At 44.2% G+C, this 19,359-nt stretch overlaps 1 protein-coding gene across 1 annotated transcript in view; it reads left to right on the top strand.

Annotated features, from left to right (window-relative positions):
* The window catches only part of LOC139470294 (telomerase reverse transcriptase-like), a 72,040-nt gene that overhangs the window by 42,889 nt on the left and 9,792 nt on the right, over positions 1 to 19,359 (top strand). The window contains exons 13-27 of the mRNA XM_071252654.1: positions 437 to 524; positions 3,205 to 3,278; positions 4,028 to 4,141; positions 5,003 to 5,099; positions 6,482 to 6,519; positions 7,740 to 7,868; positions 8,964 to 9,020; positions 10,246 to 10,349; positions 12,760 to 12,850; positions 13,859 to 14,029; positions 14,866 to 14,940; positions 16,146 to 16,356; positions 16,843 to 16,944; positions 18,165 to 18,242; positions 18,827 to 18,896. Coding sequence (XP_071108755.1) covers positions 437 to 524; positions 3,205 to 3,278; positions 4,028 to 4,141; positions 5,003 to 5,099; positions 6,482 to 6,519; positions 7,740 to 7,868; positions 8,964 to 9,020; positions 10,246 to 10,349; positions 12,760 to 12,850; positions 13,859 to 14,029; positions 14,866 to 14,940; positions 16,146 to 16,356; positions 16,843 to 16,944; positions 18,165 to 18,242; positions 18,827 to 18,896 — 1,499 coding nt within the window. The remainder of the gene's footprint in view (positions 1 to 436; positions 525 to 3,204; positions 3,279 to 4,027; positions 4,142 to 5,002; positions 5,100 to 6,481; positions 6,520 to 7,739; positions 7,869 to 8,963; positions 9,021 to 10,245; positions 10,350 to 12,759; positions 12,851 to 13,858; positions 14,030 to 14,865; positions 14,941 to 16,145; positions 16,357 to 16,842; positions 16,945 to 18,164; positions 18,243 to 18,826; positions 18,897 to 19,359) is intronic.

The following is a 19,359-nucleotide window of genomic DNA, read 5'->3' as shown; positions in this document are numbered from 1 at the left end:
CCCTAGTCAGCTCCTTGTTACCACACCAGCATCCACAGAATGGAAGTACGACAACTGGTCGTCTACACAGCGTTAGGAATTGGCACTAGTCCTATAGTCCTTGCCAAACTGCCCAATGGTAAAGGTATCATAAGGACTAGTAGAAATTTGCCCTTCTCAAGGGTTTTGCTATATGTTATCATTATAAGGACTAGTGGACAAAAACTGTTAGTTTCTAACCTTGTCTACATCATATTTCCATTTTGTGGGCTAGATCCCTGACTTTGTGTGCTGGCGATTAGGTGCCTCACTCTGGCAGTGTGGTTTCGAATCCTGATGACTTGGTGTAAATAATTGGTAAAAGAAACTGAAAGAACGCACGTTCATTGAAGTTGATGTTTTTTCTGAAAACAAGCCTTCATGATATTTATGGGTTTTAACACATATCTTATTTCAGGTGTTCCTCTTCTTGCGGGCACTTTGTATCAAGGTCATTCCGCTGGAGATGTTCGGGGACGATCACAACAGAAAGGTTTTCTTCAAGCGTATCCTTGTCTTCCGAGGTGGCATTTTGGGTGTCCATTGTCCATAGTATCTCCAGCTTAGTCACACCCAGTGTTGTTCCAGAGCAGAATAGATTACCAGTGTTTCATGATGGGGACAGAATAGATCACCAGTACTTAATGATGGGGACAGAATAGATCACCAGTATTTCATGATGGGGACAGAATAGATGACCAGTACTTCATGATGGGGACAGAATAGATCACCAGTACTTCATGATGGGGACAGAATAGATGACCAGTACTTCATTATGGGGACAGAATAGATCACCAGTACTTCATGACTGGGACAGAATAGATCACCAGTACTTCATGATGGGGACAGAATAGATCACCAGTATTTCATGATGGGGACAGAATAGATCACCAGTACTTCATGATGGGGACAGAATAGATCACCAGTACTTCATGATGGGGACAGAATAGATCACCAGTACTTCAAGATGGGGACAGAATAGATCACCAGTACTTCATGATGGGGACAGAATAGATCACCAGTACTTCATGATGGGGACAGAATAGATCACCAGTACTTCATGATGGGGACAGAATAGATGACCAGTTCTTCATGCTGGGGACAGAATAGATGACCAGTACTTCATGATGGGGACAGAATAGATCACCAGTACTTCATGATGGGGACAGAATAGATCACCAGTGTTTCATGATGGGGACAGAATAGATCACCAGTACTTCATGATGGGGACAGAATAGATCACCAGTACTTCATGATGGGGACAGAATAGATGACCAGTACTTCATGATGGGGACAGAATAGATCACCAGTACTTCATGATGGGGACAGAATAGCTCACCAGTACTTCATGATGGGGACAGAATAGCTCACCAGTACTTCATGATGGGGACAGAATAGATCACCAGTACTTCATGATGGGGACAGAATAGATCACCAGTGTTTCATGATGGGGACAGAATAGATCACCAGTACTTCATGATGGGGACAGAATAGATCACCAGTACTTCATGATGGGGACAGAATAGCTCACCAAATCTAGGTTTCCGGTAGCCCAAGCTTCCCTCCTGTAATCCTGTAGTTCCTGAAACAGTTCCATATGTAGGTGTAACCATCACTCCACATAGATGTAACTGAGGGTTAGAAAGAAGATCCGGAGAAGTGTAACTGTCACAAGAGTATTGCAATAGTCACAAACACTATTACTCCCATTTTGGATTCCGAGTTAGAAGTAGTCCCGAGCATCAGGTGACTTAATGAATTGGGTGGTCAGGTGACTAAATGGATCGGGTGGCCATGTGACTTAATGGATCAGGTGGTCATGTGACTTAATGGATCAGGTGGTCAGGTGACTTAATGAATCAGGTGGTCATGTGACTTAATGGATCAGGTGGTCAGGTGACTTAATGGATCAGGTGGTCATGTGATTTAATGGATCGGGTGGTCATGTGACTTAATGGATTGGGTGGTCATGTGACTTAATGGATCGGGTGGTCAGGTGACTTAATGGATCAGGTGGTCATGTGACTTAATGAATTGGGTGGTCATGTGACTTAATGGATCGGTTGATCAGGTGACTAAATGGATCCGATGATCAGGTGACTTAATGGATTGGGTGGTCAGGTGACTTAATTGATCGGGTGGTCATGTGACATAATGGATCAGGTGGTCAGGTGACTTAATGGATCGGGTGGTCAGGTGACTTAATGGATCGGGTGGTCTGGTGACTTAATGGATCGGGTGGTCAGGTGACTTAATGGATCGGGTGGTCATGTGACTTAATGGATCCGGTCGGCTGGTGACTCAATGGATCCGGTGGTCTGGTGACTGAATGGATTAGCTGGAATATTGCTGAGTGTGGTGTAATGCAACAAAGCAATGATGTGGTTCCAACACGCCAGAAACTGGGACAATAGCTTCCTAATGTATACAGGCTTATAACAGAGGCAGTTGGGTAGCGTAGCTGTTTGGAGTTTGTGCCCATCACGCCGACGAGGATGTAGCGATCAGCATGTCTGTCCGTTTTCTGTTTCCAGAGCAGAACTCCTAAACTGTGGAATATTTCTTGTTGAAACTTGCTATACAGATCAGTCAATTGGTGAACTGGTGCCTTTTGATGATGTGAGAGTTCTTTTTGTTCGTTTATGTTTTCATGACAAGTTGGTAGTGCTTGATCATGGAGCAGAACTTGAAAACCAGAATATCTAATTTTGCTCGATGAACTTGCTATACAGATCAGTCAAGTGGTGAACTGGTGCCTTTGATGATTTGGGATATTGAAAAATACTGCTCAGGGTTATTGTTTCCATCACTGAACCGAAGGTATCCAATGGCAATGAACCAAGGGGGGTTTTAGTAGCCAAACTCCATTTCCGAAATCGCACCAGACCAGGGAATATGTCATCTCCCGATGACTCGTTTACATCTGACATAGAGTAGTGCTGAGTCAGTGATGAACAAGCAACACAGAAGTTCTGTATAGGAAGAGAGGGGCGGTCGGGTAGCCTAGTGGTGAAAGCATTCGCTCGTCACGCTGAAGACCCGGGTTCCATTCCCGACATGGGTACAATGTGTGAAGCCCATTTCTGGTGTCCCCTGCCGTGATATTGCTGGAATATTGCTAAAAGCGGCGTAAAACCATACTCACTCTCTAACTGTATAAGAAGAGAACCCTCCTTGACCTGTGAGCAGATCTCGGGGACGCTGTGTCCCTTGGGCAGCATGAGAAGTACTGCCTGGGACAGCTCATGAAGGACGTGAAGGTGGAGCTCTTTGTGACAGCTGCCAAGTATCATGCTTGCTATATCTTTATGTTACTTTAACATCCAGTTACAGAGGTCAGTTCCTCTGTGGGGGCGAGTAGCCTAGTGGTTAAAGCATTCGCTCGTCAAGTCGAAGACGCAGGTTCGAATCCCGACATGGGTACAATGTGTGAAGCCCATTTCTGGTGTCCCCTGCTGTGATATTGCTGGAATATTGCTCAAAGCAGCGTAAAAAACATACTCACTCACTCACTCGGTTCCACTGTGAGGACTTCATGGTGGTGTGAAGTGGACCATTACCTCGTTGTTTTCCTGTACAATAAGGGAAGAGAAGTCTTGGTGTCCTCAGTGATGTAGGTGGAGTGAAGACTCATTCACTATCACACACCCACTGAAATATCCATCAACTCACTCACTGAAATACCCACCTACCCACTCACTCACTCACTCACTCACTCACTCACTGACTGACTGAAATACTTACCCACTCACTCACTCACTCTCTGACATACCCACCTACCCACTCACTCACTCACTCACTCACTCACTCACTGAAATACCCATCCACTCACTCAATCACTCACTAAAATACCAACCTACCCACTAACTCACTCACTCACTCACTCACCACTCTCACTCACTCACTCACTCACTCACCACTCACCCTTCACTCACTCACTCACTCACTCACTCACTCACTCACCACTCACTCACTCACCACTCACTCACTCACCACTCACTCACTCCAGGTGAAGTCCTACAAGTGTCTACAGTGTGAGCCGGGCGGACATCCCTGCCAAGTGCGTCGAGTGGCCCAGATGCTGTGGTGGCTGCTCAACTATTTCATCTGTCCTGTCATCAAGGTGGGCAGTTGGATGGCCCAGTGGTTACAGTGTTTGCCTGTCCAGATAAATAACTGGTTCTATTCCCACATAGGACTGCTACAATATATAACACCCACACAACATTTTCACCTGACCCATTGTATGTGGTTTCACTGAAAACATCAGTTTAGTATAGGTTGTTTCAACCTGAAGATTTGACGTGTGTAGGTGCTCTGAAGTGGTGGGCGGCATGGGTGGCCCAATCATATAAGGCGCTGTGATTCACTGTGCAGAGCTGCATCCCTTGGGCACACCAGAAACCTTTGATTGTGGGTTCAAATCCCGGTTTCGCCCCGATTATGTTTCTAGGTTTGTCAGCACCATACCTGTACTCGTGGGTTTCACCGAAGTTGTTAACGTCTGAGACCTGTATCATTTCGGGTTTCCCCCCTGCCGAGTTACTGGAATACTGTTAAAAGCAGCGTTAACCCCTCACTCACTCACTCACTCACTCACTCACTCTGTCCTTGTGTTTTGTGACATCATGACAAGGGATAATGTGTATGGCTCACTGAGGAAATGCCTTGGCATTCTCAACTTAAAAATAGATATTTGAGGATAGCAAAGTATATTTGGAATTGATGCATATTATGGAATAATTAATCCGGAGTGGGGGCGGTCGGGTAGCCTGGTGGTTAAAGCGTTCACTCGTCGCACCAAAGACCCGGGTTCGATTCCCCACATGGGTATAGTGTTTGAAGCCCATTTCCGGAGTCCCCCGCCATAATATTGCTGGAATATTGCTAAAAGTGGCGTAAAACCACACTCACTCACTCACTCACTCACTCACTCACTCACTCACTCACTCACTCACTAACCCAGAGTGTTGCCTGTTTTCAGGCATTCTTCTATGTGACAAACACCAACATCTACAGGAACCGGGTTGTGTACTACAGGAAGAGCGTGTGGATTCAGCTCCACACCAGAACTCTCACAGGTAACCATGGTAACCTTGTTTTCTGCTCTTGTAGTACACCAGACCCGTGAAGATCCAGGGTAGAACAGGTCTTCAGCAACCCATGCTTGCCTGAAGAGGTGGCTGTGCTTGTCGTAAAAGGCGACTAACGGGATCACTGGATTGTCTGGTCCAGACTCGATTATTTACAGACCGCTGTCATATAGCTGGAATATTGCTGAGTGTGGCGTAAAACAACAAACCAACCAACCAACCAACCAACTTGTAGTACACCAAGGTCATGTCATGTAGGTTCTGACAAGGTTGCAGTGTTCTACGAGACTGTCATAACACCAAGGTCGTGTCATCACATAGGTTCTGACGAGGTGACCACCTCCGTGGCCTAGTGGAAGAGCATCCGCCTGGAGAGCAGAAGGTCCAGGGTTCGATCCCCGGCTGCGTCATACCTAAAGACAAGGACTGGTCGGCTTAGAGTCAGTATACTGTGTCTGAGTGGGGTATTCATGTTAAACTGCGGCATGGTATCTCAGTGTCCTAGCACTATAAATCGGCATCAGTCCAGACTAGCAAAAGCAGACACACACACACACTACGTGCATGCACGTTGCAATATAAGTGCAATAATCTTGGACATGACGTTAAACCCAATTTCACCTCACCTTACCTTCTGACAAGGTTGCAGTGTTCTACTAGACTGTCGTGTTCTACTAGACTGTCGTGTTCTACTAGACTGTTGTGTTCTACTAGACTGTCATGTTCTACTAGACTGTCATGTTCTACTAGACTGTCATGTTCTACTAGAGTATCGTGTTCTACTAGACTGTCGTGTTCTACTAGACTGTCGTGTTCTACTAGACTGTCGTGTTCTACTAGACTGTCGTGTTCTACTAGACTGTTGTGTTCTACTAGACTGTCGTGATCTACTAGACTGTCTAGGTCATGTTCTACTAGACTGTCGTGTTCTACTAGACTGTCGTGACACCAAGGCACTATCAGAAGCTGCTTTTTAGTATTTTTTGCTGTTGAATTGTTCAGGGCATCTGTGTACATAAGCTGTTGATGGATGTGATCACATGAAGCAGGGATGTTTAGTAGGACTGGTATGTAGTCTGTTTCATCAAGTACAGAAAGAAGGAAACACACAACCCGTCTTTCTTTGCTGTTGGTACAGAGGGTCAATGATGTGAGGTGGGTGAGGAATGAAATCTAAAAGAAAAACAAGTCGAAATGCTATACCTCTACCATTTCCACGATTACCTACTTTGAATTGTTTTCATGACTAAGAACAGACTCGACAGGAAGGAAAATTTTTAGCTCTTTTCGACATTTGTGAAGTTTTAGGTTGATTGATCTGTTAATTGTGGTGAGACTTACTCTCTGTGTACTTGTCTGTTGACATTCAGCTCTGCGACAGAGGAAGATGATGTCCCCCGTTACACAGGTAAACGCTATCCTACACCTCGTTAATGTACCCTCATTACACAGGTAAACGCTATCCTACACCTCGTTAATGTACCCTCATTACACAGGTAAACGCTATCCTACACCTCGTTAATGTACCCTCATTACACAGGTAAACGCTATCCTACACCTCGTTAATGTACCCTCATTACACAGGTAAAAGACATCTTGCGTCTCGTTAATATCCCTCATTACACAGGTAAACGCTATCCTACGCCTCTTTAATGTACCCTCATTACACAGGTAAAAGACATCTTGCGTCTCGTTAATGTACCCTCATTACACAGGTAAACGCTATCCTACGCCTCGTTAATGTACCCTCATTACACAGGTAAAAGACATCTTGCGTCTCGTTAATATCCCTCATAATACATGTAAGCGACATCTTGCGCCTCGTTAATATCCCTCATAATACAGGTAAAAGACATCTTGCCCTCGTTAATATCCCTCGTAATACAGGTAAACGACATCCTGCCACTCGTTTATATCCCTCATAATACAAGTAAAAGACATCTTGCCCCTCGTTAATATCCCTCATAATACAGGTAAAAGGCATCTTGCGCCTCGTTAATATCCCTCATAAAACAGGTAAAAGACATCATATCCCTCATTAGTGTCCTCCATTACATAGGCAACACCCTGCCGTTCCCAGCTCCTCGTTTACATGCATGTATAGAACACCGATTAAGATTTGTCTTCAGCAACCCGATCCCCTGCTTGTTGAGTACAACAGCAAAAGGGATCAGGCGGTCAACAACAAGTACAGAAACATTTGTTTTGTGCAAAGATCACTTTCTTAGACCTGGGACTAGAACTGGTCCCAAGCATTATACTCTGTTCGTAAGATGCGTCTAAGTGAATCGGGTGATTTTGGAAGATCGCTTGTCATTGTGTCCCATGGCTTGCATCGTCTGGTCCAGACTCGACACTCTACAGGCCGGGATCACGTGGCTGCAGTATTGCTGAGTGGCTCTTTACTGATTTCTTGAGGCACAACATCAGTTCCCAAATTTCCAGAAATTATTTTCCACATTTCACATGCCTAGAATTGCCAAAATAAATATTTCTTATTTCCCTTGATCACTGTAATAAGAATAGCGACTCAGGAAATGTGAAATTATGCTATAAAATAAATATATGAATGACATGTATATCTGAGTGTTAAATAAACTCTGCACTCGCTCACTCACTCTGATACAGACGAAGGTCGAGCAGCTACTTGATAGCGGCCATGCCCTGGGGATCTCTTACCTGCGCTTCCTGCCTAAATTGACGTCACTAAGACCTGTCGTCAACATGGGCAGGAAACCTGAGCCGTGGACCAAGAAGGTGAGAACTGGCAAACGAGGGTTAGGAATAGCCATGGTGTCACATGTCTTCATCTACCATCTTCCCGAGGCAAGGGAGTTAACTGACTGTGAAAGTCCAGTTTCCGCTCATGCCGAACTAGGTCGGAATTTCTTGGTTCGATTGTAGTGCCCCCTGTGGTTATTACAATTAAGTCCCTTGTATGTCCCTCCTATGGACCAATCAGATTCCATCTCTCATATCACTTGCATTTGCTTCAAACAAAATGGCTGCGCCCAATGAAGACGATCTGATCGATAATCAAGATATATGTTGTAATAAAACGGGTCTTACTCGCGAAATGCATCCAATCACATCAGTACCTTGTTTGAATTTATGAAAATGTCTATTGACGCTAAGTTGAAGCTTTGCTAATCCTGCAATCGACCAAAATCTGGTAGTTCACAAACCAGATGTCTAGTTTGTTAAGTGATGTTGACTAGACTATGCATAGACTTGTTAGTCCAGCCAAAATATAACTCCATAAGACTAGCCTAGTTCGGCAAGGGTGGACACTGGACTTATACAGTCAGTGAACTCCCTTGCCTCAGGAAGATGCTATCGACGGACAATTGGAGCAGTCATGATGCCATCTGGCGCACTTGTCCGTTTAGTAAGCTATAAGACCACAATTGGTAGGGAACGAGCCAATATGGCATGAACTGAAAAATGGCTTCAGGTGTCAGACATTGTTTTCACAAGTACACATGAATGACAATATTTGATAATCCGTCAGGGTATTGTATGACATAAAAGTGTGGGAGGGAACACTGTAATGATAACGAGGATCATAGTAAGGAACTGGGAAGGCAGGTCATTGCCACTGACGCCATGTGGGTGAGTCAGCTTTTATTTCATATCCAGCCGGTGAAAGTGGTTTGGGCGGAAAGTTCAAAGCACGTCATCCTCATCTCTCGACATTTTTTGTGTGGAGAATAAATGCATCAACCACTGGTCCCGACTTGATTACCATCAGGCCACTAAAAGCACCACATTCAGGAAGCAGTAGTGGCTGGTATCCAAAAGTGGATTCCAGATATTTCAAGATAAATGTGTGTAATAATGTTCTTATTTCAGAAACTGTCCATCAACTCCCAACTACGGACCTGTTTGAGTATCCTTCAGTATCACGTGGTCAGTACACGAGTATATCTCTGAGTCCGTTAGTTATTTGCTGTGCAGATGGTAGGAAGACACGAGGCTGTTTGTCTCATTCCACTCTTGTGACAATAGGAACATAGCATCGGAATACAAAGTGAAAAAAATGCTTCTTTTGCGAGGTGATTTCCAAATTGAAATTCAGAGATCAACCCAGAAATCGGTTCATCTCGATTGCGAAATCAGTAAATGGCCATGATCAAAGAATATTTGACACATTATGAAACACACACCTCTAGATGTACAATCTACACAGGGTCAAGTATGTGGCAGCAGAAGTAAGAATAGACCCTAGAATATGTCAGTGCCCTCACAGATGACCAGAATGTGTCACTGTTAAAAGTCTTGAAAGAGGCCTGTGCTCCGTTCTAGAATCTGGAATAGTGTTGAAAGCTGGCTGGAAATTCAATGTTTTCAGATAAATTTCTTTGCCCTTGGCAAATAGAAAAGACGCAAGTCAGATCATAAAAGGCCTAAAACTGCCCGCGTGTCTTCTGGAAACTGTCCCATTCTGTAATTTCTCGAATGATCAAGTGTGTTGTTTTTCAACAACAAACAAGGGAGGTAACTCAAAGTCAGAATCACTCTTACAGTCTGGCCACTACAGCACATTTTATGAGGGTTTCAGTCATCTGCTGCTACTCAAACTTACAACATTCTCTGCTGCCATATGACACTCATGAAGAAGTAATATTTCTCAAATCCTGTGACACTGATCACAGGTATGTACATTTGTAACAATGTGTAAGAGGCGACCAACGAGATCGGGTGGTCAGGCTCACTGACTTGGTTGATGCATGTCATCGTATCCCAGAATGCCGTCATATAGCTGGAATATTGCTGAGTGGAGCATTGAACAACAAACAAACAAACAAACAACGTGTCAGGTGGCACAATTAATATTTTCAGTATTTGTGCAGAAATATTTGAATATTAATGCTGGAAGCAACTTTTGTTTTATGGCTGTCTTTGTTGGCATCTGTGGCGGTCAGGTAGCCAAGTGGTTAATGCATTCGCTCGTCACACCGAAGACCCGGGTTCGATTCCCGACATGGGTACAATGTGTGAAGCCCATTGATATTGCTTGAATATTGCTAAAAGCGGCGTAAAACCACACTCACTCATTATGATGGCATCGTGAACTGTGGACTACCTATCCAGGTGAGCTACAGTGCCGTACAGTGTTTTTTGTTTGGTTCAGCACAGAAGACCGGAACTGCTGCAGAGCTCCAAGTTTGGTTTCCAAGACATCTATGAGGCATTCCGGGAGTTTGTTGTAAAGAGGCGGGCACAGCAGGACACGCGGTAGGTGATGTTGCTGCCCGTCCTGGCTCGACTGGACTGTATGTTTAAGCTGGTTTCACGATCAGCCTGCTCTAAGAATATTGAAAATGGAAGAAAAACAGGAAAAGTACACTTTTGTTATTCCAACTTACAAAATCACCCAAAATACAGAGCTACAAAACAGCAAACAAAAAAACTGTACTGAGATCATCAAGCTTTTTATCAGATAAATAATTTTCAAATTTTTATACTTTATACTCACTTTATTGAAAATGTTGGTGTGTATTGAACATGAAAAAATCATACTTGCAGACATCTTCAATATGTTCTTGGTGCTGGTGACTGAAAAACAAGACTTGGCTGATTTAGTTGTTGGAGGTCTCTGTGATGTTCCGGAGTGTGGAAGGTCCGGGGTTCGATCCCCAGCCGTGTCATGCCAAAAGACGTTAAATGATGGTACTTGTTACCCTGTCTGGCTCTCGGCATAAAAGTGCTAAAACAAGGACTGGTCGTCTCGGAGTCTGAAAGGGGTATTCATGTGAAACTGCTACATGGCATCTCAGTGGGCTAGCACTATATAATCGCATTAGTCCGGACTAGCACAAGCAGCCACGCACACCTGCATGCACGTCGCTATATTAGTGCAGAAATTTGGATGCGATGTTAAACCCCATTTCACCTCACCTCACTTTGACTGATGTCTTGTTACAGGCCACATTGTTCCACACACCAGCATGTTGGTTACAGAATACTGTCTATGGATGACATCTGTAACGTGTTACTGACTGATGTCTTGTTAGAGGCCACATTGTTCCACAGGCCAGCATGTTGGTTACAGAATACTGTCTGTGGCTGACATCTGTAACGTGTTACTGACTGATGACTTGTTACAGGCCACATTGTTCCACAGGCCAGCATGTTGGTTACAGAATACTGTCTATGGATGACATCTGTAACGTGTTACTGACTGATGTCTTGTTACAGGCCACATTGTTCCACACACCAGCATGTTGGTTACAGAATACTGTCTGTGGCTGACATCTGTAACGTGTTACTGACTGATGTCTTGTTACAGGCCACATTGTTCCACAGGCCAGCATGTTGGTTACAGAATACTGTCTGTGGCTGACATCTGTAACGTGTTACTGACTGATGTCTTGTTACAGGCCACATTGTTCCACACACCAGCATGTTGGTTACAGAATACTGTCTGTGGATGACATCTGTAACGTGTTACTGACTGATGTCTTGTTACAGGCCACATTGTTCCACAGGCCAGCATGTTGGTTACAAAATACTGTCTGTGGATGACATCTGTAACGTGTTACTGACTGATGTCTAGTTAATGGCCACATTGTTCCACAGGCCAGCATGTTGGTTACAGAATACTGTCTGTGGATGACATCTGTAACGTGTTACTGACTGATGTCTTGTTACAGGCCACATTGTTCAACAGGCCAGCATGTTGGTTACAGAATACTGTCTATGGATGACATCTGTAACGTGTTACTGACTGATGTCTTGTTACAGGCCACATTGTTCCACACACCAGCATGTTGGTTACAGAATACTGTCTGTGGATGACATCTGTAACGTGTTACTGACTGATGTCTTGTTACAGGCCACATTGTTCCACAGGCCAGCATGTTGGTTACAGAATACTGTCTGTGGATGACATCTGTAACGTGTTACTGACTGATGTCTTGTTACAGGCCACATTGTTCCACACACCAGCATGTTGGTTACAAAATACTGTCTGTGGATGACATCTGTAACGTGTTACTGACTGATGTCTAGTTAATGGCCACATTGTTCCACAGGCCAGCATGTTGGTTACAGAATACTGTCTGTGGATGACATCTGTAACGTGTTACTGACTGATGTCTTGTTACAGGCCACATTGTTCCACAGGCCAGCATGTTGGTTACAGAATACTGTCTGTGGCTGACATCTGTAACGTGTTACTGACTGATGTCTTGTTACAGGCCAGCATGTTGGTTACAGAATACTGTCTGTGGCTGACATCTGTAACGTGTTACTGACTGATGTCTTGTTACAGGCCAGCATGTTGGTTACAGAATACTGTCTGTGGCTGACATCTGTAACGTGTTACTGACTGATGTCTTGTTACAGGCCAGCATGTTGGTTACAGAATGCTGTCTGTGGCTGACATCTGTAACGTGTTACTGACTGATGTCTTGTTTCAGGCCAGCATGTTGGTTACAGAATACTGTCTGTGGCTGACATCTCTAACGTGTTACTGACTGATGTCTTGTTACAGGCCAGCATGTTGGTTACAGAATACTGTCTGTGGATGACATCTGTAACGTGTTACTGACTGATGTCTTGTTACAGGCCAGCATGTTGGTTACAGAATACTGTCTGTGGATGACATCTGTAACGTGTTACACACTGCTATTTCTTGTTACAGGCCTCTCTACTTCGTGAAGACAGACATCAACAAGTGCTTTGACACTATAGTACAAGAGAAACTGTACTCCATTGTCAAGGCTATCTTAGAGGTATGGTACTGTATTTGGAGACTTGTTACATGTGAAGACTTATCATGGGTGATGTGTTTTTGTTTGTACCAAACTCAGCAATATTCCAGGTATATTATGGCGGTCTGTAAATAGTCAGATCTTGACCAGACAATCCAGTGATTGACATCATGAGAATCTATCTAAACAATTGAGATACGATGACACTCATCAATCAATCCTGTCCCGTTTATCACCTCTTACGACAAGCATGGTTTCAGAAGACAATTTCTAACCCGGATCTTCACCTGATGATAGGTGATGTAGGGAGCCCAGGTCCTAGTGGAGGTATGGATAGCCAAAGCCACCTTAAGCACCTCGTTTCACTGTGCATGTGGAGTTGATTCCCTTAGCTGTGTCAGGATCCTATAATCATAGGTTCATGTTGTAGAATAGCCCTGATGGTTGTTGTTATGTCAGCATGATGCCCGTGCTCGGGGTTTCACCATGTAATCTGACTGAAAGGATGGGACTAAATACTGTTGAAAGCATCTTAAAACCCTGCCCACTCTCACACTCGCTCGCTCGCTCGCTCACCCACTCACTCACTTCGGTTCAATTAGACCATATTTTCTATGATGTTTGAATTAAGAAAACCCAGGGATGAAGGTGCAAACTGTGGTATTAAGTGAGTTCAATTTTTCTCCACTTTTCTAGTCTTTTTACAAACAACAAATATGCAAGTACAAGCTACACAACATTGGCGTGAGTTGACCCAGATTAGAAGTGGTGCCCAGTACTCTGCTAATTGTAAGAGGTGATTACAGTGGATGTTATAAGTCGTAACACCCCGACTGCGTGTGACTTTGTTCGTGATATCAACCACCGGTTTTTCCAGCACAGATTTAATTATTTAAATGTTTCTACCATAAAGCTGGAATATTGCTGTGCATTAAAGGAACAAACAAAAAAATAATGAAACAAGCAGACTCTCAATTTGTTGTTTGCTGTGTGGTATTTAATTCATTTGTTCTCTCGTGTAATACCCAGTCGGAAGATGAATACATTACTCGAAGATGGGCAAGTGTTTTCCTGGCCGGGGACCGACTCAAACGTACCTACCATCGGGAGACCTTCACCCTCGGGGAATACGAACCGGACTTCATCCGGTACATGCGGAGTCGCTCCGAGCAGCTGACTGACTGTCTCCTGGTGGACCAGGTGAGTCTTGGGAAGCCCCCTAGGGTTCTGGGTTTCAAAAGGCCCCCAGCAACCTGTGCTGGTCATAAGACTAGGCCGAATAGAATTTTCTTTTCACATTTACTACATATAATTTTTTCTCAGAATGTGACTTGTTTGATAAGGAAAGAGACATTTTACTTAGAAACATAAGCTGTATAGTCGAAGATACACCAGCTAATCTCAATTTGTTATTCAATGGAATTGGGGACTTACCATATCAAGATAACATAACAGTTTTCAATTACGTACAGTGTTATATACGTACAGTGTTATATACGTACAGTGTTATATACGTACAGTGTTATATACGTACAGTGTATTGTTCCCACTGTTCACTTATCTTTCCTGTCCTTTTTTTTTCTGGTCCATTCATGTTTAGTACGAGCTGTAAATGAATTCTGGGAGAAGTGTTGGACTTGGAGAACTTGTACCCAATCCCAATCACTTTTTTTGTGAATAAAATATGTTTAAATCAATAGATTTTTTTTCTACGACCTATCAACTGTTGGGCTTGTATCAAACAGATGCTGTATTTGTGTTGTCTATGGAATAGAATGCGCATCTGATCAGCATTGGTTTGTAGGGGCGTCGTTGGCTAAGTGTCTCTGGCACCGGAATTCTCTGTTAACCCTGATTGTGTTTATCAGTGCCATGCCCATGCCTGTGGGTTTTACCAGACTGAGAAACGTCTTAGACATTCCTCCTCCCACATGAAGCAGACAGGCTATGATATGATTGAAATACAATCAAACCCAACTCACTCACTCACTCACTCACTCACTCACTCACTCACTCACTCACTCACTCACTCACAGGTGATGCACCCACACCTCACAGCCGACCACCTGGTGTCTGTGGTGAAGAGCCATCTCTTTAACAACATAGTCAAGGTACGTCTCATACTCAACTCATACGTAGTCAAGGTAGGTTTCATACTCAACTCATACGTAGTCAAGGAACGTCTCATACTTAACTCATACGTATTCAAGGTAGGTCTCATACTCAACTCATACGTAGTCAAGGTAGGTTTCATACTCAACTCATACGTAGTCAAGGAATGTCTCATACTCAACTCATATGTAGTCAAGGTGCGTCTCATACTCAACTCATACGTAGTCTAGGTATGTCTCATACTCAACTCATACGTAGTCAAGGTATGTCTCATACTCAACTCATACGTAGTCAAGGTAGGTTTCATACTCGACTCATACGTAGTCAAGGAACGTCTCATACTCAACTCATATGTAGTCAAGGTGCGTCTCATACTCAACTCATACGTTGTCTAGGTACGGCCCATACTCAACTCATACGTAGTCAAGGTACGTCTCATACTCAACTCATACGTAGTCTAGGTACGTCTCATACTCAACTCATACATAGTCAAGGTAGGTCTCATACTCAACTCATACGTAGTCACGGTACGTCTCATACTCAACTCATACGTAGTCTAGGTACGTCTCATACTCAACTCATACGTAGTCTAGGTACGTCTCATACTCAACTCATACATAGTCAAGGTAGGTCTCTTCTTTGTGTGTCATTTAGAAGTTGATATGATGAATGAAGACACACAACATACACACAATCAAGGTAGGTTTCTTACACAATTGGGTTATGAGAGGTCTGATGCCAAGTTGTGTTTTAGTACCCTTTCAGTTAGTTTGTTTGTTTGTTTGTTTGAATGGAGGTATAATACCCTGGATAATGGAGGATGTCTAAAAGCCATTTTTAAGGTAGGTCGCATACACGACGTACACTTAGTCAAGGTAGGTCTCGTACACTACGTACATGTTGTCAAGGTAGGTCTCGTACACTACGTACATGTTGTCAAGGAAAGTCTCGTACACTACGTACATGTTGTCAAGGTAGGTCTCTTACCCTATGTACAAGTTGTCAAGGTAGGTCGTGTAGACGACGTACATGTTGTCAAGGTAGGTCTCGTACATGACGTTCACGTCAAGGTAGGTCTCCTACACGACTTACTTGTAGACAAGATAGGTCTCATATACGATGTACAAGTTGTCAAGGAAGGTCTCGTACACCACATACATAATGATGGATAATCATTGATGTTTTAACTCCTACTTTGCTGCAGATTGGCCGGGGGTACTTCCAGCAGACGGTTGGGATCGGGCAAGGGTCTGTCCTGTCCACCATGTTGTGCAGCTTGTACACAGCACACCTGGAGCAGCTCACGCTTTGCCCCATTCAGGAGGACGAGCTGCTGATGCGCCTCGTGGATGACAATCTCTACATCACCCCCCACAGGGACAAGGCTGTGCACTTCCTCAATATTGCTCTACAGGGTAAGAATACACCATGCTTAAGTACCACTCTACAGGGTAAGAATACACCATGCTTCAATACTGCTCTACAGGGTGAGCATGCATCTCACCATGCTTCAGTACTGCTCTATAGGGTAAGTAGACAATGCTTCAGTACTGCTCGACAGGGTAAGCAGACATCACACCATGCTTCAATACTGCTCTGCAGGATAAGAAGACAATGCTTCAGTACTGCTCTACAGGGTAAGCAGACATCACACCATACTTCAGTACTGCTCTACAGGGTAAGTAGACAATGCTTCAGTACTGCTCTACAGGGTAAGTAGACATCACACCATGCTTCAATACTGCTCTACAGGGTAAGTAGACAATGCTTCAATACTGCTCTACAGGGTAAGTAGACATCACACCATGCTTCAGTACTGCTCTGTAAGGTGAACAGTCATCACACCAGGGACAAGACTGTCCAGCTTCTTGGATATTTAAGTTTGCTGCTTTTCCTTTCAGGCAACAAGGAGTACAACTTTACATCCAACATGGACAAGGTCCTTCTCAACTTTGAGGTGTTCCATCCTGAGCAAGGTCTAGTTCCTTCTGTAGACAGTGAGGGTAGGTGGCCTATTGAACATAGAGGTGTTCCATCCTGAGCAAGGCCTAGTTCCCTCTGTGGACAGTGAGGGTAGGTGGCCTATTGAACATAAAGATGCTCCATCCTGAGCAAGGTCTAGTTCCTTCTGTGGACAGTGAGGGTAGGTGGCCTATTGAACATTGAGGTGCTCCGTCCTGAGCAAGGTCTTGTTCCTTCTGTAGACAGTGAGGGTAGGTGGCCTACTAAACATTGAGGTGTTCCATCCTGAGCAAGGCCTAGTTCCTTCTGTAGACAGTGAGGGTAGGTGACCTATTGAACATAGAGATGCTCCATCCTGAGCAAAGTCTAGTTCCTTCTGTAGACAGTGAGGGTAGGTGGCCTACTAAACATTGAGGTGTTCCATCCTGAGTAAGGTCTTGTTCCTTCTGTAGACAGTGAGGGTAGGTGGCCTATTGAACATAGAGGTGTTCCATCCTGAGCAAGGTCTAGTTCCCTCTGTGGACAGTGAGGGTAGGTGGCCTATTGAACATAGAGGTGTTCCATCCTGAGCAAGGTCTTGTTCCTTCTGTAGACAGTGAAGGTAGGTGGCCTACTAAACATTGAGGTGTTCCATCCTGAGCAAGGCCTAGTTCCTTCTGTGGACAGTGAGGGTAGGCGGCCTATTGAACATAGAGATGCTCCATCCTGAGCAAGATCTAGTTCCCTCTGTGGACAGTGAGGGTAGGTGGCCTTTTGAACATAGAGGTGTTCCATCCTGAGCAAGGCCTTGTTCCTTCTGTAGACAGTGAGGGTAGGTGGCCTACTAAACATTGAGGTGTTCCATCCTGAGCAAGGTCTTGTTCCTTCTGTGGACAGTGAGGGTAGGTGGCCTATTGAACATAGAGATGCTCCATCCTGAGCAAGGTTTTGTTCCTTCTGTAGACAGTGAGGGTAGGTGGCCTACTAAACATTGAGGTGTTCCATCCTATATCGCCGCCCCAATATAGAATTGTTTTCCTATCTGTTTTTTACACTTTCATGCTAAAGATTGCTCCAGTTTACAACATCAGTAGTAAGTAATCACTTCTGAATGCTATGAACATGCTACAAATGTGTTTCTTACTTCAAATTATTTGCACTATGGTCATCATTTTGAAATAATTTTTTTTGAACTGCGTTAGTTGATTTTCATCCTATCTAAAGTATGTAGAAGAGGTGAACCACAAAGACAACAATAACAGTTTGAGAGACTTGTCTGCAGAGTTCCCGTGGTGTGGGATGCTGTTCAACACACACAGCCTGGAGGTGATGGTGGACTACGACAGATACGCTGGGCAAGGTGGGCGCTCACCAATTCTCAGTCTCAAGCTGTGTATGCGAAGATAGTCTGATTTGTACTGTTGCTTCCCGTGGGTATCCTGGCTTGGAATGCGTCCGAAAAAACTTATGCTTGTCTTAGGAGGCAACTAAGTGTACCAGAGTGTGTGAAGCCCTTTTCTGGTGTCCCCAGCCAGAAAAGAGATGTTAAACATGAAGCACTCACTCACTCGAACACTCACTCAAACACTCACTCAACCACCCACCCACACACTCACTCACTCATTCACTCATTCACCCAATCAACCAACCAACCATGGTGGCCTAGTCGTCTAGGGTGCCACAATTCAATGTACAGAGATGCATCCCTTAGGGTTGCCAGTAACCTAAGATCATGAGTTCCAATCCCAGATTCATCCTGGTTATGTTTTCTGGTTTGTCTGCACCACACCCATGATTGTGGGTTTCACCAAAGTGGTGGACGTCTTAGACCTGACTCACTTCAAGATTTTATCTCCCACATTAAGCTGACTAAGCCGTGAAGGAACTGGAATACCATTCAAAGCAGAGTTGAACCCAACTCACTCACTCACTTCTATTTTCCAGCCATCCGAGACACAATCACGATAGATTTCTCTACTCAACCCGGTGTCTCAATGAAGAACAAGCTGTTTATGTGAGGACATCAGCAGACAGTAACATTGATTAAAATAAATGAAAAGCTGGAAAATAAATAATAATAATAATAGGCCATATATGTTGTTCATATTTCCACACAGAGGCATGCTCAAAGTGCTACTATTACCCCTGTCACTGGATCAGTGTGCACTCAACAGTAAATTGTGACCACTGAAGGGTGGTCGGGTAGCCTAGTGGTTAAAGCGTTTACTCGTCTCGCCGAAGACCCGAGTTTGATTCCCAACATAGGTACAATGTGTGAAGTCCATTTCTGGTGTCTCCGGCCGTGATATTGCTGGAATATTGCTAAAAGCGGCGTAAAACCATACTCACTCACTCTCACACTCTGACCACTGATATTCTTGGGGAGCGAGGATGTGTTTGGGACATAGTAATTCTGTCACACTTGTGTCTTGTGCCCCATAGGTATGGGAGGTGTTTGTCTGAATGCCCCTAGCAGG

This window comes from Haliotis cracherodii, unplaced genomic scaffold, assembly GCF_022045235.1.
Source record: "Haliotis cracherodii isolate W230 unplaced genomic scaffold, xgHalCrac1.p SCAF_20, whole genome shotgun sequence".
Taxonomy (NCBI): domain Eukaryota; kingdom Metazoa; phylum Mollusca; class Gastropoda; order Lepetellida; family Haliotidae; genus Haliotis; species Haliotis cracherodii.
Note: the sequence above shows the minus strand (reverse complement) of the source record. Positions and strands in the feature narration are given on the sequence as shown.